The sequence below is a fragment of the Dermacentor variabilis genome, chromosome 1, assembly GCF_050947875.1.
Source record: "Dermacentor variabilis isolate Ectoservices chromosome 1, ASM5094787v1, whole genome shotgun sequence".
Taxonomy (NCBI): Eukaryota; Metazoa; Arthropoda; class Arachnida; order Ixodida; family Ixodidae; genus Dermacentor; species Dermacentor variabilis.
Window position 1 is genome coordinate 50924130 of NC_134568.1, and position 26519 is coordinate 50950648.

Sequence of the window (26519 nt, forward strand, 5' to 3'; positions counted from 1 at the left end):
AGCGTAAATATTCGAGAGCTACTTCCCTGGGAAATCTGTCCGTCTGTTTGAAACACGTGACACAATGCGCTCCATAATATATACATGAGGTCCTATGGGGGTATATCTGAAAATATCTTGCGCTAAACGCAGGAACGGATGCCTAAGAGCTGCGCTCTTACAAAAAAGAAAAAAAAAACACGACTGAAAAAAAAAATCTTGCTGTAAGTCGGAGCTTCTCCTATACCGCCCCACACTCCGTGGACGCCCCCCGCGGGGCTCCACGACTAAACACCAATACGAGGAAATAGAGCTCAACCTGAGGGATGGCAGACCTATACCCGTGGTCCCTTGCATCCGCGTTCTTGGTATGACCATAGAAGCCAACGGAGCTAACTCTACAGCTATCTCAAAGATCCTTCGACAGACCGCCAATACATCCAGACTCCTGAAACGAGTGACCAACCGGCGAGGGGGTATGAAGGAAGAAAGCCTCATCCGCCTTGTCCAATCTTTTATCGTCTGTCACATTACTTATGTTGCACCCTTTCTCAACTGGTACAAAGCTGAAAAGACTAAACTGGACATCATCATTAGAGGAGCCTATAAGCAGGCCTTAGGACTACCCAACCACACCAGCACGGAACTTCTACTTCAATTAGGTATCCACAACACGCTGGACGAGTTAATCGAGGCCCAACGTCGATCTCAACTAGACCGACTTACTCTCACGGAAACGGGCCGCAGCATTCTAAACAAGCTTAATATCACCTACCACCGTCAACATGGAGACAAACACCCAATACCACGCGACATTCAGCAATGGATACACGCCGACCCTATTCCGAAAAACATGCACCCAGACTACAACAAAGAACGCAGGAAGGCACGAGCTACTTCCCTCATCAAAGCTTACACCAACACCGCGGGCGTCACCTTCGTCGACGCCGCTGAGTACTAAGATGGACGGCGCTTTGCGGCGGTTACCACAGTTGGCGGCTTGCTCCGACATGCTGCCAGCATCATTACCAAAAATGCCGAAACGGCCGAGGAAGTGGCCATCGCCCTGGCCACTCTTGACCCCGCCTGTCACACCATACTGAGTGATTCTCGCGCAGCAGTCAACAACTACATCAAAGGTCGTATTTCTCATCAATCACTCCGTATCTTACAACAAGCCCCGCATTCGCCTGAAAATCAAATCACCCTCGTCTGGATCCCAGCACACGCCGGTGTTGTCCACCCGCACCTCACCAACCTCAACGAGGTTACACACTCCGTAACACGAGGACTAGTCAAACGTGCCGGAGACTGTGCAGGTGCACCCGCAGGACGCGACCGCCTTACAAGATACAACGACCTTGTAAAGTCGTTTTACCTCGCAAGAAGAACCTTCCCCACCCCTCACCGCAAGTTAAACAGGGCACAGGCAACCACCCTTCGCCTGTTACAGACGAATACATACCCCTCCCTCACACGCTATCACACTATATACCCAGACATCTACCCGAGCCAGATGTGCAAGGTCTGTAAAACTGAATCGGCAACACTCCCCCACATGCTATGGCAGTGCAAAGATCAATACCAAGACCTTAATCCCGTGACCCTCTCGTCGAGATGGCACGCCGCCCTGCGCAGCTCCCATCTCGACGACCAACTCTGGGCGACCCAGCAGGCCTACGAAGCGGCGAAGAGGCAAGACCTCGACGTCCCATCGTGGGAGGCCTAGGCCCAGCCGACTGAACTGCTGGTCGTCATTAAAGTTTACTCTCTCTCTCTCTCTCTGTAAGTCACTGCGCACGCCTTATCGTCTCTCGGCGGCCAGTGACAAACGCAGGCGCGGTGGGAGTGCCAACAGTTAGCGGAAGAGCACCCCCCTTCCCTCTCTGTTTTCGACAGTGCCATCCACTTATCGCTCTAACTCAGTTTCGAAGGTACAGTCGACGATCGATTTTCCGGACGCCCGATTTTTTGGATATACCTGATAATTCAGACGCCTTCGCGGCACCACCACGTACCACCATAGATTCAATGTATAAAAACGTCTGAAATTTCAGATGCGAAAAACCTTCGCTATTCGATATTCTGGACTTTTTAACAGGACCGCAGTCCACAGGTCTGAAACAGCATTAACCGAAGCCACCACCGCCGCCATTTTGATTATCTCGCCGCCTCGAACCAGCGCTTTCACACGCAGATCCGCTGGGAGTCGCCACGGCAACGCTAGGCCTAGCTACTCTGACGTTCGCTACCAAGCTTTGGTGGCATGTATTTCATTAAAACAATTCGCCACTGTTAGTAATGGCGCCGACTCCGCCTTTGTAATTCTCGGCAATATTTGAAGCTCGGAAAGCATGTCGCGTTGCATAATACTGGTTCCCAATAGTCAGCTTCGCCTTAATACAACATTGTTACACGGTGAAGCATACGCGATGTATTGCGGCGAAGCATATCAACTGTGGGAAGGGGCAACAGTCACGGGCCAAGGTATGTTTTCCTTAATTATACACGCAGGAACCTGCCATCTCATATCATAGTACGAGCACCGATACGGCTAATAACTGTACTGGCGGGCATTTAGAACTATTGCTGACATGCCTGTGGCGATTTGAGTCCTTAGGGGCAGTAAAATGCGAGCATTCATTTTTTCGGATTGCCTGATTTTTCGGACGTCTTCGCGACTCCTAGGGGCTCTGAAAAATTGAACATTGACTGTATTTGCCACACGTTCGCATGTTCCCGCTCATATTGCGCACGATAGTACTGCATGCATGGGCTCCAAGATTGGGCTAGCACACGCCGCATAATCTCCGAGGCCATGCTGCGTGCTGGTTAATTTCTGCAGGTTACTACTAGATGGCACTAGGCTACTGTCCTGTCAACTATGACATCATCTGCATCACCGTACACAAAACGCAGAAAGCCCTTGCTATCGCTTTGTGGTATCCCGCCTGCTCATGCGGCATAGATCATGCGTACTGTTGGGTGTGCTGCAGCTCAATGTTTAATTGTATTATGCATTCGGGTGCATGAAGGGCATCGCTGCTAAATGTGTGGGTAGATATTGAACGCATGGCGTACAGTTTTGTTTGAGACCATTGTCAAGTGTTCCAAAGTAACAGGAATCCTCAACAGTATGGTTAGCACGGGGGACAATGAGCTTTGGTAGGGCACCAATGAGGTGCGCTCATCAAAAGGCAAGGGCAGCGGAAGTCACGAGAATGATTGATTAAAAGTGGCTATAGTCAGTTGTCGGTTAGACATAAACCTGCCTTGGGTAAAGCCCGCTCCCTGTAATATGAAAGGAAAATGCAGGCCTACACAACTAAGTATGGTGATAGAGTCGGTGTGTAAGGCTCTGTCTGGCAATGTGCTTGACAGTTCTGGTCTGACCTGAGAATATAGAAGTGACTAGGCCTCAGGAGCCTTCTATACTTTCAAGAGTTGGCAAGTATATCGTCAACTAATGTGCTGCTATGCAACCTTATAACCTGCCCATTTCATAAGTGCCATATCCCAGAAACTTCTCAAGACCGGAAGTACAGTAAAACCTCGTGCATACATTTTGAAAAAAGAAGGAAAACACGTATTAACCAGGAAAACAACCAATCCAAAGTCACTAAAAAATTTGACCGACTCAGCTGTAGTTGACATCTACGTAATGTAATGTGGTGCTTGAGTCGTTGCAGCATGAGGCGCCGACGCGCGCCGACCTGGTGGGGCCCAAGCGGCCCAAGGTGCGCATTGTCGTTATTGCCGCTTCGGCAAGCTTACGTTTGCATTCCTTAAATTCTGCCCGAGTCGGCAGCTTTTTCAAGCATGGCATTTTGGTGGGTGCCGCACGAGACACCAATGGACACGTATCAAGCTGGTGGGGCCTGAGAAACCCGAGACGTACGGTACGTTGTCGTTTTCCTGTTGTGTAATGTTTATGAGGCAACGGAAAACATAAGACAGCGGAAATCAAATTGTTGGGCAACACCACAATACAATGCCGCCAGAGCAAAGCATGATGCTCACTTCGCGCCGCCTGCAGCCGAAAATGGTGGTACGTTTAGGTTATCACTTACTAAAAGCGTGCAGTACGCTTTTAACGGCACCATGCCGCACACACTGTGAAACATAGGTGAAGATGCTTATCGCAATAGGGTTGGTGGCGATAGCCTGAATGCAACTTGCCACGGCCTGCGAGATTTGCTGGTACCTTATAGGAAACTGAACGCGTGCAGGCATTTTCATGCGAGACTGGAGGGAAAGTATTGCAGGAAAGCTGCTGCGGTGGGTGGCTACTGTTCTTGAGTGCCCGCCTCGCACGTTTTCTTGTCTACATGGTATCTAGCAGCTCGAAAACATATACGATTGCAGTTTGGCGATGCACGGAACGTTTGTGGCGAAAGATTTTGCTAGCTACTAAAATCTGTAAAGAGGAGCAGAATTAGCAACCATGAAGGCGGAGAGGTAAGAGCTTCAACACACGGGTGGGGTTCCCTAGGAGATAACAAAACTTGAATGGCTGAGAACCTTGCCTTGAGGTGTGGCTCCACGGCAGTGCGTGCAGCACTGCCTTGAGATTCGGCTTCACGGAAGCTTGCGCCATGCTGCCGCGAAGCCACATCTTAAGGCGAAAATCACATATAACTCGCACGCCGACTTTACTGTTAAATTTTTTTAATTGTTGGTGCGTACTATATGGACAAAAATAAGGTATTGTTGCACTTTAGCACAAGACTGTGCAAAAGCACATTAACTGTTTTCTGGCCACTTGTGGCATAAAATGCAATAAAATTCTTTTTTTTTTTTTGTTCGAAATTTATTGTGTCGGACTGCTGAGTATTTTGGACACTCTTACCGTCCCCTTCATATCTGAAAAATTGGTCAGCTAATGTATTGCTTTGCCAAATAAAGCAGGAGTGTGTTCTCACCCTTTTTTTTTTCTTTTTTTTTTCTGCATCACCTAGTGTCACGGCTTGTCACCCGTTCACCATCGGTGCTAAGTCATTGACGGGGTATACAAGCGGGTTAGTCGTTCCGTACTCAAGCTAACACAGCGAAGGAGTCAGAGTCGGGAGAAAGAAAGAAAAAAAATTCATTTATTGACTTACAGTGACACACAATTTAAACGAAACAGAAAAAACACAAGAACACTAACACACATGCACTTAATCTAGATCAATGATGAAGACGAAAAAAATACAATGAACAGTTAACAGTGGATATAGAAATTAACACTACACAAAACACACTTAACGGCGGTCAACTAAACAGAGTTCAAAAGAAAACAAATGATGGCATATGCATGGCCGGGCAGCAGCAGCAGGTCCATAAAGCATGGAGTCGACGGCAGAGCTTTCCCGGAGAACGCTGCCAAGTCTATCTCGTTGCGGTGGGTGCGATTGCTGGGTTGGGTTTCCCGGGAGTCTAGGTCTGATGTCTTCCCTCAAGCAGGTTGAGCTAACTTGAGGGGAACTACCGTAAGCTTCGCTGCAGACGTTGGTTTGTCGTCTCTTACATCCACTAGTAACTCACAGTTCAGACGCGGCTAGGCAGCCCAGGCGATACTGGATGGCACTAGCTCCTTGGCGCTTCTCAGCAGTTTGTAGGCTCAGCATCTAGACTGCTTAGCTCGGTCTAAAACCTGCATTTAAATAACTTCTCCTTTCCCTAGTTCCCTGTGTTGGGGAACAGTAGATATTGGTGACAATCCAATCAAGTTCACCCAAATGTATCCCGGCTCCTTGCAAGGTCCTGGCCGGGCCCCTTTTAATTACTGGTGAGGGAACAGGTGATTCCCCCCTGCTGCTAGAGGTCGCATATTTGTATTGCACCATACACGCACACACTTGAGTCCACTGCGGGCCTCTATTGTTCGTTAACAAACACAGCAGAAACGATGGCAGCCGGCCATACGGCGCTGTCGGCACACATACACTGTCAGCAATTCGTGGACGCAGGATTGCATAGAGATGCCACATATTTTGGAGTATTCGCACCCCTGCCTTCTTAGCAAGCTTCTCAATGTGCACGCGGGGCAGAGAATACACAGAGGTTCCTACAAGAAGTCGTCAGAGCATCACGGTCGCGCTGACGACAAAAGGACAATAATCTCTAAACCTTCCTTCAACTTCTTTTTGCCGCATGCCTGAGTGGCCGGCAATAACCGTCTTGCTCACCGTTTCCTATTCCTACGACCTTTTGGCGTTGTTGATCGGTGCTTCGTCGAATCGAATAATGCTGCACCGTGACACCTAGTAATTTGACTCCTGATAATTCTAAAACTGCAGCAGTGACTTAGCGGCTATGGCGTCGCACTGCTAAACACAAGGTCGCGGGTTCGATTCTTGGCTGCCGCAGCCACATTTTACGAAAATGCTTGTGTACCGTGCATTGGGTACATGCCCCAGATGGTCAGAATTAATCAGGAGTCCCCCACCACAATGCCCTTCTTACGTAGGGACTCAGGCACATTGTTTTTTTTGCAAACTGCTGTCTCTCAAAACCTGATAAGCATTATATAAAATTTAACACTGCATCATATTCTTGAAGTGACTGATATGTTACAAGAGAGGAGCAGCTTTATCTGATCTCAACCACAGCAGGTGCATTCAGGTGAGGGCAGAATGAAAAAATCCTCCTTTGCTGTGCTGAGGGTGCACATTAAAGAACACCAGGTAGTGAAAATTAATCCAGAGCTCTCCACACAGCATCCCTCATAACCCACTGTCACGGAGTAAGACATATAGGAGGTGAAACTCCTGTCAGCGCGAGCGAGGGCGGGCGACCAGATAAAGTCACAATTGTTGTATGCGCCGACGGGGCCATATACAGTGGCGGCGCCATGCGGCGCGTCGTAGAAGCCGCAGCGAAAAAAAAAAATGCAGCTCCCGGGCAGGTGGCTCCGGCCACTCCGGCGCGCTCTCAACGGCGGTAATTTCTTTCCAGGCCGCCAGGCGCCGCCAGCACGATAACGGCTCCGCGGGCTTGTGACCTTTTCTGGTCGCCGCAAACAGCGGAGTTTCCACTCATAAATATTTCTTGCTCCGTGCCCACTGTGCAGTTATGGGACGTTAAACCTCGCAATTTAATTTTTTATCAATCTTGCCTTGAAAACATTGCATGCTTACTGGCTCTCTTTTTGCTTGAAGGGTGTGGCATGGATTCTGCAAGCTGCTCAATGCATTGCTCACTGTGCTTCCTGCTGAGTTTCCGAAAGAGAAATGTGAGTGGTGGTGAATTCAGAGCATTGTTGATGCTGCATTCAATGGCTTTATTTTGTTTCATTAACCCTGCTTTCAATACTGTTCCAGTTTTCACAATTCCTCTGCCAGAAGATTGGGATGTCCAGTGTTTCACACCACTACAGGAGGCTCACAGGTGTGGCTTTGTCTATTTTAAGGGGGGGAGTTGTCTCTTAAGCCAAGGACCTTTAAAAAAATCTTTTATTTTTTCTACCTGTCTCTTTTTCTGTTTTCTTTTTTTCTTGCTGGTAAATAATTCCGACCATATACCACATATATATGACCCCGCTTATGTAATACCCATGGGCTTTTAAAGTGGAATGAAGGAAATGAAATAAATTCTGCGTGTTACAATGCTGATTAACTTCTGAACATACATATTTTATATGCTTATTTCATATATGGTTGCTTTTTCTTTAAACCTATTTGATCTAAATTTATGCAGGTTTCTTTTGCTTAATTTTCCAGAACAGTTTTCAAAAGAATATTTCCTCAGATTTCACTAGACAGGGTATCAGTGGCTTCAGCATAATTGTTACTCTTGTTCTTATAAGTGCTACTCTTATTCTAAGATAGAGCTATAGGGTTGGTCTTGTTGGACTCCTTGAATCATGCAGTAGCCATTGATACTCTGTTTAGCTAAATCTGAAGAACTAACTTTTTGCCAACCTTTCTGGTGTACCTTGCCATGTTGGCGTAGTCACTATGGCATTGCGCTACTAAGCCCAAGGGCGCGGAATTGAATCCCGGCTGCAATGACCAGGAATTGTGGTTTCAAGTCATGGTTTTGTTATAGAAGACCCTGGAATTAAATTTTTTTAGCTTTTCTGGAAAATAAGTGAAGGAAATGCATAAAATCATAACCAAACAAGATAAAAATTGACCTCATATTTGAAATTAACACATGAAATTACATTACCGACAAGTTTTAAGTACCATAACTTGAGCTCCCGCTAGTAAAGCAAGCGAGGGAGCACCTGGTGTAACTGTATTATTGAAATAGAGATTATAAAAACATTCTAGCTGCACTAATGGTGTCTGCTTCATGTCCATGATGTATGTGAGTGTGTGTGTGCATGAGCTCCCTGTCTGGCCATCTTTGTGTGGTGAAAGAAAGAAAACCAAAAATGGCAATCGCACATGGTAGTGCCCAACCACCTGAAGCCTGTGTCAGGTTACGGCATCCTTAAATGTTTACCCTTGTGCAGTGCCCTAAACATTGTTTGGAGAAAATGTTGGTTCATTGTAGAAAACACCTAGATGAGTGAGGCTCATCCTTGGCATGGAAAAAGTTAAGGCAAGACAGCTTGATGCATGTGCGCTGAATGTCTGAGATCATGTGGGAGGCAGGGCACAGCGAAATGGTAAAGAGAGCAACAGCATGGAACCTCCTCTAGCGAAGGGTAGTGCCATGACATCATAGTTTTTCGTAGTATCTTTGATAGCACGCTTGTTGAGTTGGTAAGCAAATGTTTACTGCAAGTTATACTGCCTATAAGTCTACCAAGCTTACTTTGTGTAATGCTCTGACAACTTTCTAATGCACTGAACATTTAGCCCTTCAGAGGAAACTGCAAATTCCTACTCATTTCTGTAAATTACAATATCTACTTATGTTGCAAGGATCAAGTGCGACACGAAGGCTTCAGTAGTTGCACTTCGTCATCTGCAGCATGAAGCCTGCTCTCCATGCAGTGTTCCTGCATGCCAGCATGTTAATGGTCATGTACTAGCTGTGTCCTTTAGTTAATGCACATGATTCACAGCATGTTAAAAGGGCAGCCACTATGAATAGATAAAGGCAGGGGGCTTGCCCATGTGAACTGTCAGTAGCACTGTGCACATTGTGACATGGCTAGGAAAGCAGTGAGTTGGCAACTTTTAGATGCAGTGCAGTACCAAGGGTGAAAGCAGGCTAATGCTAGAACTGCACATATTGTTGCATGAATATCTTGAGGGTCACGTACCGTGCATTGTGGTAAAGAACCCCAGGTGGACAAAATTAAACCAGAGCCTCCTGCTACACAGTCCCTCCTAGCCCACTGTGTGTTTTTGGAATGTTAAAGGGCACAATTTTTTTTTACCTATTTGGTGGGGGAGGGAGGGAGATGGGGGGGGGTAACCAAAACAGCACTTCTACATTTAAAATCTGAGAGGAAGAGGATGATGGGATACTGCTGAGGCACAAAATGAAACCAAGGTAAAGAAAGAGACGATCCACAAGCAACAGGATTCCACAACTGTACAAGTTGTGGCTGTTGATTTTCAAACATTAGGCATTACTACGTCTCCTACCCCCCCCCCCCCTTTTTTTTTTTCCACCTTAGACATCTGCTTTGCTCGGTGACTAGCTGTAACCAAAGTGATGCTGCACACAATATGGGTGCTTAGGTACCAATAAAAGGCCTCATTGGCTTGCTTCAAATGACTGCATGAATACTTGAGGTGCATTTTCTGTGGATAAAATGGTCCTTCTGATGCCGGTGTTTATGCACACTGTGAGTGACCCTCAGTGTACTACACACTGCCACTGCACATTGTACTGCAGCAGTGTTTGCATTCAGAATACCAGTATGCAGTTTGGGTGGCAACATGATTGGACTTGCACTGCACACTATTCCACCACTCAAAACTTTACTGCTTGCAGGTCCTTGGTGTGATGATTTTGACACTGTGATCCATCACAAATTGCAGAGAATGAGAATAACAGGGTGTGATTACATATTTTGTATATGAGATTCTTTATCTACAGAGCAATTTTGGGGTCCCTTGGAACTCATTATATCCAAGCATTGCAAATTAGCCAGATTTATTTGCAGTGACATGAATCGCAAAGAAAAAAAAAACTGCATCAGAGTGTGAAGAACTAGAATGTGTATGTATGCCATTAATTAACTGTATGACATTTGTCTTTACTACTTTACTTTAGAGCCCCTTGTTAAAAGAGGATCATATTTGTAGAAAATGAGCTAGGTTGTGCTTGATTGGTGGTTCAATTTACATAGTAACCAAATTCATTGTATTTGTTTTTCAGCAACCTCTGCTTTGAAAATGCCCCAAAGCTGAACAAAGGTGAAATTGGTGACTTGAGAGCAAGCAGGCTTCTTCATCTTGCAGAGATGCTGAGCCAAGTGGTCATGAATGGGTGAGTGTTAGCACCTGTGCTAGGATGTCAGAAAGACTGGCATGCACTGGGCCGCTACTCTTTAAGACAAGCTGGTAGATTTTGTTTGCAGTAAATTCTAAGGGATGTCTCTTGTGGCAATTTTTTTTATCTTTAATTTAAAAGGACCTTACAATGCTTTTTGAATGTGGTAAACAAACCTCCCCAGTCAATGGACAGTGCTGATTCCACAATTCGGAGCAACAACTATTAGGCTGACTCAAGGTTATGAAAAGTGTTGTCATTGGCTTTCTTTTTTTTTTTTAATTTAAATGGTATTTATGCAATCTTCTGTGAGTGTGCATTTTCCTATTGTTTATAAATTTTGAATGTCTACTGTGAATAATGCTATTGCATGTTGAACAACGAAAAAATGGTAGCCTAAATATGAGCCACTATTCAACATCAGTCTATGCACTGCAGCAAAAACGTGATTGCACTGACAGCGGAGACACCAGCACGGTACATAGCAAACCACTACACGGAAGCCATGCGCAACCAGGTGATGCAACAAATACAGCAGCTGTCCATTGAACCTGAGGGAGACTCCAGAAGGCCTGGTAAGTGGAAAGCATGCTGAATTGCATCTACAACAAAGTGCTCATATCGCTATTTAATGCATTATACAGTCTCGGCGAAGTTACTGTGGTCTTTTACTCCTCTAGTTTCTTAGTAGCTAAATAGGATGCAGGGCTAAAATTATTTCTTTAAAGAAAAGCTCAACAGTTGACTAATAATCCAAGAACACTCTCAATGCAACTGTGTAACTGTGTGGATTGCTTCCTTGCTACGATCACAGCACAGGCACATTATGCACTGTAAAATAGATGCTCTGAAGTAGGGCAACACCCGTGGAAAAATTAAGGCTTAAATAGATTCCTTATGGTCGCAGCCTTGCTGAGCAGTCAATAATTGCTTCTGGCAGGTGGGATTTTGATAGGTGCAGGGCAGTACCTGTAACAAAAATGGAGCATTGAGTTTCACATGTGCCTTGCTATCCTGTGTTTTCTTTTTCTGCTTCACTCCTAATGCTAGTCAGATTCAGTCATTAAAATACAGTTGAACCACCTTATAACAATACCGGTTTTAACAATATATCGGTTATAACAGTCAGAAGCTACTGCACCATCGACTTTTGTGTGTTTTCCATGGTGAAATAACCCGCTTACTACAGTGCCCCGATGCTGAATTATCGGTTATAGCAATGAAGTCTGGCTGCTGGGTGTCCGAGCTGAAAGGTAGTGAAATGCGAAATCCTTGAAAAGAAAAAAAAAAACGAGAAATTCGAGCCACTGCACGATGGGCCGCTGTTTCAACAGCCACCACGTGCTCATTTTCTAGTCATCTCAGCGCGGCTCTCTCCCGTCGCCCTTCCACCCCTCCGAACATGAATTGGCTGCGCCCATAGCTCTACGCCACCCCACCCTCTGAAACACAAATGAACTGTGCCAACTGCGCTGCAAGCAGATTGCTCGCATGTTGCTTGCTGGCTCCTCATTCAGTGCAGTTCTGCGAACAGCTTAATCGCTCGCATTCGTTTTTGTTGGTTTTGTCGAAGTTGTTCCTGGCCACGCGGTTTCTCAACTTCGCTTGACTTGCCACCGAAACGGAACATGGCTGATCCGCCCATTGATCATCGGCAATGCACTCCTTTGCCGGTGAAAAGAAAGTGCACAGCTATGGATTTGGAAACTAAGTGCTTCTAACCGATGAGACGATCGTTGCGAACATACTTGCATCAGATAGCGACGGCGACGACGGCAGCGATGACCCGTTAGGGCTGGCTGCCTCAACGTTGTCCTCACAGGAGGCCCGGCATGATTCACTCCCTCCGGGGCTTAGCTTTTGTGAGGAAGCTTTTGCTGCACTACGTGGAGCGCTTGGATGCCTTGGAGAAGGATGTCGGCAAGCTTCGCGTAAAGCATGCATAGCTGACGGACATAGGGTTTTCTCGTGCAAGCCAGTGACAAGTACGTGGTGAGATGCTTGTGGCGATCTCTCCTCAGCATTTCTTCTGGATTTCTCAAGCTGACAGGCTGCCGCGGCAGCCTTCTCGCAATTTTTAAGAGGCCCCTTTTTGGGCCACCAAAGTGATGCCTCGGCGGTGCTCGCATGTCGCTTGCCACCCGTGACACCTCTCTGCAGTTGTTATAGCAGCACCATTCTTTAACGGCGACAGCCACGGCTTGCTACATGCTATCGGAGTGCCAGGAAGCAGTTAAACGAGCGAACACAATCAGCAGCCAGGCGGAGGAAGGTGGTGGGGAGGGGCACTGGCCTCTTTGCCTACATAGGTTCAGCTAAGCATTAACCAGCAGTTCACTTGCATCACTTCAATCGTGGTGCAAGATCTTGTTAACGCAACCATCTCTTATCCTATTTCTTCAAAGGCTTTCTATAGCCTGCATACTCTATTTGTGCTGTACAACCTCGTCTTAATGAAGTCACATCTGGTGGTAAATACCTTCGTTATGTCCCATATTCATTACAGACATAAAAAGTAAACCTTGATCCTCAATAAACTTCGATATAACGAAATTATTGATATAACAAAGTATTAAACTTTTCATAACCTCTTGTCTATAGAACATGTATTTAGAACCTCAATATAGGGAAGTGTGTTTCTATGTGATTTCAATATAACAAAATTTCACTGTCATGGCAAAGGAATTCAGAGATAATAAATAGGAACTTCCGCGGACGCGGATGGTCAAACGATTAAAATAAATCGGCTGCTTGCAAACGCACTTCTAAAAACGCACCGCATGACGATAGCGATCGCCAAAGTGGAGCCACATCGTGTTCTGTATAAAATCCAAGTGCGATATGATCCTATCACGCCCTATGCACTGTGTGCTTTAGCTGCGAGTGAAAGTCTACGAGGGTGAAACAGGAAAGATGGTGGCGTCACAAGTGCCACCTTCCCGCATGAGCAAAGGGAAAGAGGGGGAGGGGAGCTAGCTCGTGGTAACGTGATCAAGTGCACGAGAGGGGGCGGGGGAGGGGGCGGCGGAGTTAAGTTGGCGCACGGCTGGATTTCTGGCTCACATCTTAGCCGTTTCTGTGTATACAAGGTATACGTAAACTGGTAACAAAGCTACCATAGAAGCTCGCATGACAAGGAAATGGCGCCTTGTTGCAACCGTCGCCATCTACGTATCGGGGGGACAACTAACAGCAAGCAAAAAATAAAAAAATAAAAAGTGACGTCACAGCTGGAAATGGCAGTGACGTCAAGACCTTATGGTGCTTGGTGTGAATGTTTGAATTTCTTTAGCATCCGCCATTTCAAACGCTACGCCAGCAGTTATTTTTCTTTTGAGGCTGAGGCAAGCTTGCAACTCATCTCAGCTGAAGTGCCAGCATGTCATTAAACTGTAGGAGCGGCGTATGTCTTAATGCGAACATAATTAGGCTGTTATTGATGTCTATTGTTCCTGTAGGTTCCTTAGGAAGGTGAGCAAATAGGATGGAAATAAATGACAGTGCCACAGAGGTTTCAAAAGCAATTTCACTTTTATTCGTCTGAATTAGTGCAATCAATATAATTGACCAAACAAAACATGCTTCAGTTAATGAAAAGTGCTATGGCCAGCGCAGAGTTGCAATGTATGGCAATATATGTGAAGCATTTTGGCAGGATCAGTCGCAATTCCGTACAACACCATGTTTCATATCCAACAGTTATCAGACAAGACAACATTGCCGCACATTATCAGTTAAAAAACATTCAACTTGCTAATTTTGCCACCCGTCGGACACTCAGAGCCGGTGTTACAGAGAGTGAACGAACTTAGTGTGACGCTTCCTCACGGAGATTTCCGCATTTATTGTCACGCCGAGACAGCACATCAGATGCTGCAGCGTGAACTTGCACAATATCAAAAAACCTGCACTCACACGTTTCGCCATTGAATGCCATGCGCTAGGTCATGCAAAATTTGAAGTGAAGCGCACAGCGCACTTTGAACAAATATGCAAGGAAATAAAAAAAAAACTCGGATGAAACCGCTGTGTTCAAGTGAGCAACGCATTCCACATGGCATAATACTAGCTGCTTTGCACAGTTGTGCCAAGTCTTGCGCCATAATGACTGGTTGGTAGGGGTCACCAAGAACGAACTAATAAATTGTGAAATATAAAAAATCAACATTTGTTGTTTTAGTGCAGCAAGAATATTTGAAATGGAATATTTACTCATATGACAGTAATCTGATTTTAAAAATTTTCAAACTTTTTTTTTTTCAGTGTTAACCCCCCTCACCTATTTGCGCTTCAGTCACACACACTGATATCTCTGGCAATAGGTTTTGGCACGCTTTTCGTTCCAAGCTTCGCAACCTTCTTAGATGGACCTTGGTGCATAGCTGCAAGCGCGGCTGAGTGCATGCGCAGCTGTGTACCTTGCTTTAGAGGTAATCTGCTACATGTGCAAAGAGTGGGTATGCCAAAACGGCGTGGCACCATGTAAGCTGTGTTCCTGCACGTTTAGTATTGGATGTTGCGTAATCTCGAGTTTCAGTGACCCATTAGAGCGAGAGGCAGATGAAGCATTCGCTCCTCGCTGCCGGCACTTTTCGTGATAGCTTCATCCCAGTGCGGGCGACGCCATCAGCCGTGGGGTGCAGTGCACGCGAAAGTGTGGCTGGTTTCACTTAATTTATACTGCTGATGTGAAGATATCGTTGACATACGTGGCATGAAACTGTATCATTCATCGCCGACTCCCGATTTTATCAAAATGAATTGTTTTCTCATTCATACTTACTTTTTCCATTGCCCAATAATTCAGAAAATTGTCCAGCCCCGTTCCGTGTAAGAAAAATTTATCGGCAAGTGTACTTATTTGCATAAAAGGTCAAATTTCAATATGAAATTTCGGTACAACGAAGCAAATTTTAGATTTTGCCGACTTCGTTATATCGGGGTTTAACTGTATTACACTCTAATATCAGAGATAAAAATTTACTTTGCTATATCCTATAATTTGTTATATCCATTTCCCTATACCAAGGAACAACTATATTAACGAAAGAAAAAAAGTCGCAGTGATTGTTTTTTCATACCTTGCTTACCAGTGTCATCATTGTCCTCGGCAGCAGAAAAGAGTGTCTCAGAGGTGCGCTTCAAGCTGGAGAATGACAGCCACTCGGTCAAGGCAGGAGAGCCAGAGAAGAGGGGTGTCAAAGGGATGACTTCGCTCAAGGACCGGAGACCAACCCGTAACGTGGCTATGCAGGTGCCCCACCATAAATCCTTCTCACACTTGACAAGACGTAGTAGGCATAACAAGCACAGTGGAATGCGACTCATTTTTTTCTGGCAGGAAAGCAACAGGCACTGGAAATGATAGACGTAGTATGCAGCGCAAACTGGACAGGCACAAGCTAGTCCTTGTCTCATCTGGGCTTCATCTGTGTATTGTCTTTTCTTTCTCGCATGTTTGCACTGCATGTAAGCACGTCATCGTGAATCAGCTTGCCTGAAGAAAAAAAAAAAGTTTTATTAGACAGGAAGGAGTTTCTAAGAAAATGACATGTGTGACTTGACTGTACCAAACTTGTGAGAAGTTGTAATTGGTGCTTTAATGGTTGCTTCACAGACTAAAGTGACATCATATACGTAGCACGTGGAGGAGGAGGTATTCATTTGATCTTTATATCGGAGTTGTGTGAGTGTAAGCTATTTGTTAATAGTAGTTATAAAACTGTGTCATCACGCAACCGATGTGTTGCTTGATGATATTAAATACCATTAGTTCTCTTACGGAATAGCACCATCGTGCATTGAAGCCTGGTTGCCTAGCAGAGGCACATACATCATCCACAAAGGGGGAATGTGCATTGCCCTAATTGCAATATGTAGTTTTTTATCCTCAGTAGACTTATTTATCCTCTACAGTTTCACGTTATGCTTCTTATTACAGTGGAACCAAATTAATTCAAACACCACAAAGACCTAGAATTTGTTTGAATAAAGCAGGGATTTATATAAATGGAATTCAGGGGGATCCAGAGCCATGACACACTATGTGCATTAGTGACAGTCACCTGGCTGTACATGGTTTGCATGATGGAATGTACAGTCTCGTCCACTCTTAGGGTGAACACGGCTCACCGTGGCCGCGCTCCGCAAAGCGCCAGTGCGTCCAGCGCGGTGGCGCATCGAAGCGAAGCGGCGCAGGCGCACATGGACCCAGGGGAGGTGCTTTGCGTCGTCTGCTACAGCGCTGGAGTGCCCCGCCTCTTGCTTTACACTTCGCTAGACCCAGGTGACTGAGTGCCCGAGGCGGCATTGCGGAAAGGCGCACTTCACTAACTGGAGCATTTTCCAGCTGGTTCCGTCTACAGCTTGTGAACAGCCTGCTTAATAAATATACATAAACAGAAACAAGCTTCTCACCGCACAAATCACTAAGCATGTTTTTTATAAGTGATGAGGGTAAAAATACAGTCATTTTTTCGCGCTCTTTATTAGGCTAGGGCCCTTTTATTTTACTCTCACAGCACTTGGTTTAGTGCATACCAAGAAACCTATCAGGCGCACTCTTGGTTGGAGTCATCATGGGATGAGCCTAGCGCGCTGTTTCGCGCATGTCTTGATGCTAGAACGAATGTGCTTAATTGACTTAAGAAAACGACCGAAACCCGCTATAAATTTCGCAGGAAGTTAGAGAGCGATTGTTCAATCACGCATCATCATGTTTGCCATGGATTTTACCATTAAGGAGGGCAATACTATCACTTCGACAGCAACTAAGAAGTGATATCCGCTGCTTCGCACTCTCTTATTGACGCGTTAATGTCGCTGGTAGGAAAGCATGGAGCGCTTTACGCGGTGTAGGAAAGTGCTCTCCTCGGCATAGCAACTGATTTGGCAGCAATTTTACTCCTCCTTTTCCTCTTTCTACATCCTATAAAAAAACTGAATTCATTTTTGTTGTCACAGTTTGGGTAAAATCACCGAAGCGGTGCCAGTCCTCTGACGGCTAGTACCTGACGCGAGAAGTCGCATTCTCATTTATGGGAATCGTCGGTCAATTATTTGATTACATTGATTAGGTGAAGTAAAACATGTGGCGCCGACGTTTTTTTGGTTGTTTGTTTTTTCTCCTTGGAGTCAATGCACGCCGCATGCGAATGCTGTTTCTGTCCGTTTCGAATAGGTAATTGGAGTGGAAAATCGATAATCTACGTGTGTGTTTTCTAGCTTAAATTACGTCTTACCGGGTCATTAAGTTGTTATTTGCTTCTGTTTCATTTCAGTACTTCCTTGGAATGGGCCATATGCATATTCTCACTAGCATATAATAATTTGTTAATTGTGCGGTATACGTCCCGAAGCGACACATGCCTCCGAGTTACGCCATAGAGGTGGGGCATCGGATAAATTTGGAGATTAGGAGGAATTGATTTCTTTTTTTTTAGGGGGTAGGCGGGGGTGGGCTGGTCCGAGTGGGTAAAACCCAAATAAGAATACGGCACAGGAACCCTTGCCGCGGACAAGCGATGCTGTTGCCATCGTGAGGAAGTGGCCGGTCCGTGTGTTGGACGAACGCGGCCACTATAATTAAACCGGCGGTCATGAGGCCGGCCCGGTGCCGTCTGCCCACAGCATGCCGGTGGTCGGCAAACGGGCTCGCCATTTGTAAGATCTAAGCCCGGCACAAGCCAGGTTGCTGTGGTCAGGCCAGTCTACTCTTTAAGTGACCATGGGTGTCAGCCCGATCAACCGGCGAGCCCCCCCCCCCCCCCCCCCCTTTTTTTTTTTTTTTTTTTTGCTTATGTCATGCTACCCCATCTTAGCTTAATATGATGATGCGGTGCAGCCAACGACTACTCAACTGAGTGACTGGCCGCTCAGGAGTTGGAGATTCTGGGATGACTCGCGAAATCGAAAGACACCAGAGGTGTTTCCATTAAACGCATTTCCGTCGACTTGCATGATGAATTGCATTTTGTTCGGTTGCTGGTTGCCATGGCACTTCGGGGATAAAAACGCTGTAACAGTGCAGGATAATTTCATTTCCCCGGTGCACTTTGGAAACTAGCCATGTCGTGGGTGCTGGAAAAAGAAAGACAATGCATTGTAGATCTGTGCCTACAAAACTATTCTCAACGGGTTATATCGGATAATGACAAAAAGGCCACTGAAAACTGTAAATAGAATCGTCCAGGCTGACAAGAAGGATGGAAGATGCTCCCCGTAAAGCCCGGCAAAGAGTGACCATTGTTGCGGCGGCTGCTGCAAACCCAACCTCCACCGTTCGAAAAATTAAGAACAGCCTGAAGCTGGGTGACATCCCTGACACGACTATCAAGCGTCGCCTCTTCACTCCAGCCTAATAAAGAGTGCAAAAAAATGACTGTATTTTTACCCTCAGCACTTATAAAAAACATGCTAAGTGATTTATGTGGTGAGAAGCTTGTTTATGTTTATTTATATTGATTAAGCAGGCTGTTCACAAGCTGTAGACGGAACCAACTGGAAAAGGCTCCAGTTAATCAAGTGCACCTTCCCGCAATGCCGCCGCGGGCACTCAATCACCTGGGTCTAGCGAAGTGTACCTTACAGCAAAGCAAGAGGCGGCGTGCGCCTGCGCCTCTTCGCTTCGTTGCGCCGCCACGCCAGACGCACTGGCGCCCCGCGGAGTGCGGCCACGGTGAGCCGTGTTCACCCTAAGAGTGGACGAGACTGTACGGTCAGCAGCTCATCACTATCTTTCCACTCTCTTCCCTTCTTTCTCACATCCCTGCGCACCACGTTCTTTTCCCCCACACATCTCTCCCTTCCCCCCCATATCCTCTTGTATTCACATTATTTCCACATTCCCCCTACTTTCTCTCTCCAACCCTACATTACTCTTTCTACGTCCCAGGTTTTTGTAAAAAATCTGACACATGGGGCAGCTTCGTTCAACTTCACCATTGTGCATCATGACCCATCGATGATTCAGCAGGGAGTTGCGCTCCTTTGAAACTTTCTCGAGAGGGAGAGAGATGGTGACACAAAGCGTCATATCGAGAGCAATGAGAATTTTTCCTCTCCGTTGATTTCTGGCAAAGATGTCGCATTTGCACTGCAAGAAAGTTCTCGACAGCCGCACAGTGGGAATAACTGCTGTGACCAAACGGTGACCTCATGCCGCTGTGAATTTGTTAAATTTCTTAGGCTTTTCTTCCATTCAAATGAATGCAACTTATCAAATGCAAGAGTTCATTTGAATTACCCGTGAATTAGAATACAGTGAGTTTGAATTATCCAGCTTCCACTGTATTAGTTTAATACACGGAAATCTGAAGTTTTATATTCAGTGATGCTGCCTGCTAAAGATTGAGATATTTAAAGGAATACTAGGGAGCAGTGCTAAATCAGTTTAGACTGATAAAGCATTCTTTTAAAATTATATATTTTTACTCATTTGCTGGAAAGTGGGATTACTAACGGAGAAAATGAGGGCCAAACTCCCCTTTCTTAATTTCATGAAACTGCACTCTCAGTGCGACATTGCAAGCTTCAGTGTTTTTTTCTCATATGGACCATTTTAACGTAGAGAAAGTTCTCCAAACTTCCTAGGCTGAGTTTTTGGTACATTTGGAATGCAATATAGTAGTTAACAGTAAGAACTACTGTCAAAATTAATGGCGTTATGCTAATCCGATGCGGGAACTTAATGGTTTGTTGCCACATGGCTTTCATTGTTACGAGTTTTGTGCATTATCAAGCTTCTTTTGACAGTAAGAGTGTGCTTTCTGTCATTCTTGAAACATGGTTTACTAATGCTGCTTAAATTTATATGTGTCTTTAGCGTTCCTTTTAAGAACCTTCTCCGCAGAAATTGACTTAGCTTGGTTAGTTCCAACCCTGGGATTGGTAACTTCAAGTTCATCTGTTGCTTTCTTGCCCTCTGACCTTGCTGTTGTTACTACGTACGTACTTCACATTTTAACTGCTGGTAATTTCATATGCTTGTTCTGTCTACAGCTTAATTGTGATGAGTTCATCCCCTGCTTCTAGTATTTGTTTTCTTTGGGGATTTACTAATAGTATATTTGTAGGATTAGTAATGGCAAGTACTTTGTGTGCTTTGGTAGAGTTATGTGTTGTGCAGAACATCAGAACAAATGATCGAACTTGAAGTTGAGCCACTGCTGTTAACAGGATTGCTAACAATATGGCTAACCATATAACATGAGCATGTTTTTAAGCATGCCCAGTGAGCCACGAGAACTACATATAGCAACATCATTGACCACGGAAAGTTAGTTTTATTTCCCTTGTAGATTTTCTCCTGGCATAACTGGCTTTTATTACATTTCATTTTGTCACCTAAACGGTGTACAAAATGACTTCCCCATTTTTATGGACTAACTAAAGCTGCGTCAAAAATATGGGTACTGGGTAATTATTCGAAGATAATGAAACCCTACATGCCACATGTTAAATTTATAAGGCCACTGATTCTACTTCTGGGAGCTTAGGCATTAGTACTTTGGATTAATTAACAGAAAAACTGGAAAAATAAAAGCCTGCTATTTGTGCTAGTGGCATTTTAATAAGCAAGTTTAGGTTCATCATTGGTATGATAGTGATTCTTGCACATATATCCCTAACCTTTCATGCGCAGTATGAAATAGAAAAAGACAAAAATATCAAAATGTATTTGTATCTTAGTCATACACAAGGCTGGCTAAGTACGCGGTTGCATGTTGGCCACATTGTTGTGCTTGCATTTTAAATGCACATATTTGTAAAAAGAGCAATCATATGTGCACATTGTTTTGCATGCACATGTACAGACGAGAGCAAAAGTTTGGGGACTAGAGGTCACGCTAAAATTTTTTTTCTTCACAGCTTAGACATAAAGGCTAAAATCAAGTGGTACTGCCTATGTGCACCTGTTTGACCAATGTCATGCATTAAAACAATTTCACGTTGCACGGCTGTGCTAGAAGAAATTAAATTTTTTTGCTGATGCCATGGTCTCTAGACTTTTGCTCTCGACTGTACGTTGTTGTTTTACACTTTTCTTGTGTTTCCATCAGATTTTGCCAGCCAGAATTGAGGGCAAGGGCTTTCCAAGGTCTTCTGATAACCCTGTAGATGACATGTTAGGAGAGATAAATAGCTGCTTGCCCCGTTTTTGTTATTTGTTTTTGTGGCTGGATACTTGTGGCTGGAAGCTGGCAACCACAGTGCTCGTGACAGTTGCTATTCTGGTGACTCACAGATCAGAAGGGAATTGGTTTGGGCATGTTGGTAATTCATTGTTATTCAGAATACATAGCGCAGTGGAGCGTTTGTCCCGCCTCGACATTTCCTTTGCGCTTACTGCGCTTTGTATTCTCTATAATGAGGACTCGTAGATCTCGTTTGTTCCCCTAAGAACAAGTTTAAAGATTACTAGTAAGGTTGTACAGTTGCCGACAGGTTTTTTGCTATGTATACACCATTTCCTGCACAAGGACATGTTCAGCACCAACATTTTTTACCTTTTTGGCAGCAGATGTGTTCCTTAGGTTTGACTGCATTGTTTTGTCAATAGCCAACTTCACAGAATGAAAACTTGTTAATTCAAACTTTATTAATTTTATCTGCCGTTTTCCCTCCACCTTACATAAAGGTCTCTGGGCAAAGAAAGGAACTTTTTAACTCGAGCTTAAATCTTTCATCGCCAATGCATTCGACCGCACTCTGGAATGCATCAGCTGATGGCTAGCTTTTATGGCCGAGCTGTATGGCACGCTGGTGGTGTCAAGCAGCTCACAAGTGGTTAAAGTCAAATGGCTAAATCATAGGTCAAAAGTATTGAGCGGAAAATGAGTAGTGAAGTTGCTGGTACGCACCTTTTACACATCATGGAACCAATGTGACTGGACCTCTGAGAATTTGCAGTTTGTCAGCAACAGTTCTTCATAACACGTACCTGCAGCTGAAGTAGAACAGCGATTCATTCAAACTCAAGTTGAGAGCATTTTAGCTTTTAAGTAGGTGTAGGCAGTATATACGTACACACACGTCTGTCATAATGGGGCATCTAGCGCAAGCATCAAGTCTTAGATAGTGCAAACGATCACCACTACTCAGCCCTATTGTAAGTGTATCCCTAGGTGATAGGTGATTGATTTGAGCTAAGTGTTGCCAGCACAGGCTACAAACATTGTGTCGGTTTAGCACAGGTGTCGGCAGTTAGTGAGCATATTCGGTGGCATTTTTAATGCTAACATCGAGTTGGCATTGGCAAAAGTTGGCATGTAGTTGGTATCGAGTTGGCAAAAGTGGCCGTTGCCACTGAGGCATTCAGTAAGAATCGCTTGTAGAGCCTGTAAAGAAAAGGGAGGAGTGGTGCATATGAAGGGAGAACAGAGAGAATGAGTGAGTGCGAGAATAGAATTTCGGCAGAATGCAGTTGGTGGCGCATGGTAGGTGATGTAGACACTATGTGTACTTAGGTAAGCAGAGGAAGGGGCATTGTGGAACACTCGCCAAGTGTGCAGTAGCAGAGGTAGTTGGCCATCACTATACATCACGGCTTGAGTTACGGTGGCACTGAAGGAAGTGTGCTTGTTTAGTTTTGAAGAGAGGCAGAGAAAATTTCCTGCACTGCTTTTGTGTGCTCGAAAATGAAGTGGCGTAATTGCTTGCACCCTTAGTGAGGTTGATGATGGCTGCCAATTTTCTTTGTAAATAGTGAAAGTTTTGTTAAGTGCTTATAATTATACCGCTTCTAAATTTGCCACTTTTCTTTTAAATTAGTTAATCCTGTGAAAATTACTGTATTTCATACAGTAAAAGCTCGTTAATTCAAATTCTGCAGGGATGGTACAAAAATTCGCATTATACAAAATTCGAGCTAATGAAAGTCAGAGAAAGAGATTGCTCGGTTAAGGAGCATATATAGTCCAACGGAGCGTGAGTGCGCGTGCGCACACGCTATGTCATGTTGGCGTGAACGTCTATAGTTCGAAGCACTGGTGCAGCCAACGTAACCGGACGCAGCCAACGCGGTCCAACGTGCCCGGCGTCGAGACGGCTCTTGCTCCATCCGCGCGTTCATCGCTCCGACTGCGCCAACCCACAATGCATGGCGCAGAGAAAAATAATGTCGTAGTTTCGCCCAAAAGGCGAAACATTGATTGTGATAGCTATACGAAATATTGTAGTTTGATTGGCTGTATAAACTCGTAAACAACATGGCGCGAAGAAAAATAATGTCACAGTGTCGCCCGAAAGGCGACGCATCGATTGCGATAGCAAAATAGTAGATAGCTATGTGAAGGATAGTAGTATTATCGGCTATATAAACTTGTAAACATTTGCTTGCTTACTAAATTAACAAGCACTGTGTCACACACGCACAGGTAAACATGAATACACCTCACTCAATGACCGCGAAAACTTGCTCAAAAACGTTGGAGGGAGGAAGAATCGCGGCAGCAGCAGCGAGTGAATTGACCTTCATACATCTCTTGCTTCAATGCGAATGAAATGTAGAAAGCACATCACATACGAAGCGACCGGCACTACGTGCACTCTGCAAGCATCGCAGATCGCTTTGAAGATGAGGCCCACGCGGGCGTGAACTTTGGCCAAGTTGCAGGTCACTTTCAAGATACAGCGGCCACACAGCTGCGCTGAAAGCAGCAGCCGCCAGAGAAGAACGTCCCTGTGCTCCCCTCCTCGCCTCGCCTTCATGCCTCGTATGCAACAGGAGAGGGCGTGCTTCTGCCCCGCTTTCCCCACTCACTCAGTGCAAGCCATTGGTGCAAGCGCCGTAGCACGACTGGCCGCAAGCTACGCGCGCTGAAAATGTCAGGACTATAAACACGTTTTTGCGCCACTGACGCTCATCACAGGAACAAGAGCTGCACTCTAAAATGCACTTGCGAAATGCACCACAACCTGCTGTGACGTTTGTTTCCGTTGTACTTTCATAGCTGCACTGGCTGCACGCTGCTGAGTTCCACTATACGTATAGGTGGCGTCCAAACACGTATCCCAACGATGCTTTCCTTTCAGTAATAGCCGCAAATCTCAAAGGCTATGCTTTTTGGTACTGCGAGTGCTGATAAACGTCACGGCCGCCATGCTTGACATTACCTGGTGCCGCTTCTTGGCATAACACCTCGTAAAAAAGAGCATAGCCTCCAAGATGTAACATGACAAAAAAAACAAAAAAAAACATGCAGTGCCGCATTCGCATTTTTATCTTGAAGGTCTTGAGAGAGGAAGAGAAGCGACCTGCAATGGAGGCGTTGGCCATGCCTGCCCAGTCGCAAATGCGTCTCTCTCTCTATTTAGGCCTAAACAGAGGGTCGCAGGTGGAAAGAGCAAAGCTGCGCGGCCCGCGCGGCAACGCCAGCATAGCCAATGTGCTCCCGCGCACAGTACTCTCCCCATCCACGATAGCGCAGAGTTCAAATCATCGGTGGCGGTGCAGATTTCAGTTTGAATTAGTGGGATGCGTTACATATGGCTTTCAGTACATTGTTAGACGTACCGCGGCAGCTACTTTGAATTATCCGAAATTTGGAATTAATAAGCTTTTACGGTACTTCATGGACATCCGTGTGAAATTTGAATTAACAAGTTTTAATGCAGTGACCCCTGAACATTGCTTCATTATTGCTATGCATGTGCATATATCAGAGCAGTGGCTGCTAGCAGCAATACATGAAATGAACCCCTCCCCCTTTCTTTCTTCAAGGTCCTTTTTAAGGTAAAATGGGATGGCATTCTGGGGTCAGTCATCAATCACTTAATGTTGTATGTATGCAGTAATACCATATTAGCAGCAATAAATAGCTGCATTGACCTAAAGGTACACAACTTGGCACATTGCTGCTAGAGGTCATATGTTTGTCTACGAGTGTATTTTAATGAACAGCAAATCATACATGTGCAAGAAAAAAATATATCCTGGCTGTTTTTAAGTACCTTAAAAAATATCTTACAAAAGTAGATGCTGTATATATTACTCTGTAGCTAAGTCATTTTCAATTGTTCTGAAGCATAGAGAATTATAAGTTGTTTTAATTGCTGCACTAAATCGTGACAGGTTTACAGACAAGATTGCCTATTTGGTTATTGGTGGGTCACAGCTTAATGTTATGGGTCGGTCATTATTTTTCTGCCAGCTTTGTGTTTGTTTTGCCTAGCAACCTCCTCACAACTGGTGAGGAATGCGGTGGGTTTTTTTTCTCTTTTTCTGTTTGCTAGCAGCAAATGTGTGATAGGGAATATTGGTGTTCGCGTCCTAGTTGGTGAGCCAATTTTATTTTTCTTCCAGCAGCAGTGTCTGGTGCTAGCATGCCCATTATTCAACAGTAAGAAGCCCAGTGGCTTTCAAGTTTCCCAGTGAATTCGGGCGTGCAGTAGCAAGATAGCTTGGGCAAGTTGATGAACATTTTTATTTGACCTAAACAGAAGAAAACCACCCAAGCACGCAGTGGTCACATGCATATGTTACTTAGCCCCCATCTGTTTTAGTGTTGTTTTGTCAAATACAAACTAGATTGCAGGTTTAGTGTCAAGGCATATGTGCCACTTGAAATCATATTTTGGACTATCAGCAATGTTTCGTTTGAGGAACTTAGTGCATGTGACCATGATCAGACAGTCTCGTATTGTACTGAAAACTAGATGGTTCTGAATATAACAGACCTGTGGTTAAAGTTGGGTAAAAGTTAAAGAAATGCAGGCTGCAGAGCAGTCACAACGTCTCTAAAAGTTCTAGCTTTTCCTTGGAAATGTTCTGTTATGCAGGCACTGTCTGCTAGAAGGTTAGGCTTGAGCAATTTGTAGCCACTTTTAAAGGAGTACTGGCATACACGTTTTTGAAGTAGTAGAAGCTGTACCACACACTTCTCGCATGTAAAAGGGTCACTCTTTGCAAGTATGAAGGTTGGGAAACATTAATTTTTTAATTTGATACTGAAATTTTATAGAAATGCTGGGGACCTGGCGTCGTAGGCATTGTGTTGACCTTCTGACGCAGAGCAAAATTTGACAGTGTTGTAGGAATGAGGCTCGGTATGCCGTTGTTGCTCGTAAAAACTGCTATGTGCATCTCTTCTGGCTGCACTCAAGCATGGCAGCCACAGTCATCACAGCAACAGAGCCAGCCACTATGTCATGGTGTC

The 26519-nt window shown here is 45.0% G+C and overlaps 1 protein-coding gene across 4 annotated transcripts in view; it reads left to right on the plus strand.

Moving 5' to 3' along the window:
* Positions 1-26519, plus strand: part of LOC142577811 (nonsense-mediated mRNA decay factor SMG7-like) — a 118832-nt gene that overhangs the window by 44350 nt on the left and 47963 nt on the right. For 2 of the 4 annotated variants that reach the window (XM_075687258.1, XM_075687276.1), the window contains exons 12-16: positions 7122-7195; positions 7284-7350; positions 10249-10359; positions 10801-10937; positions 15456-15616. In XM_075687258.1, the coding sequence (XP_075543373.1) occupies positions 7122-7195; positions 7284-7350; positions 10249-10359; positions 10801-10937; positions 15456-15616 (550 nt within the window). The remainder of the gene's footprint in view (positions 1-7121; positions 7196-7283; positions 7351-10248; positions 10360-10800; positions 10938-15455; positions 15617-26519) is intronic. The other 2 variants (XM_075687266.1, XM_075687273.1) reach the window with 2 other exon arrangements.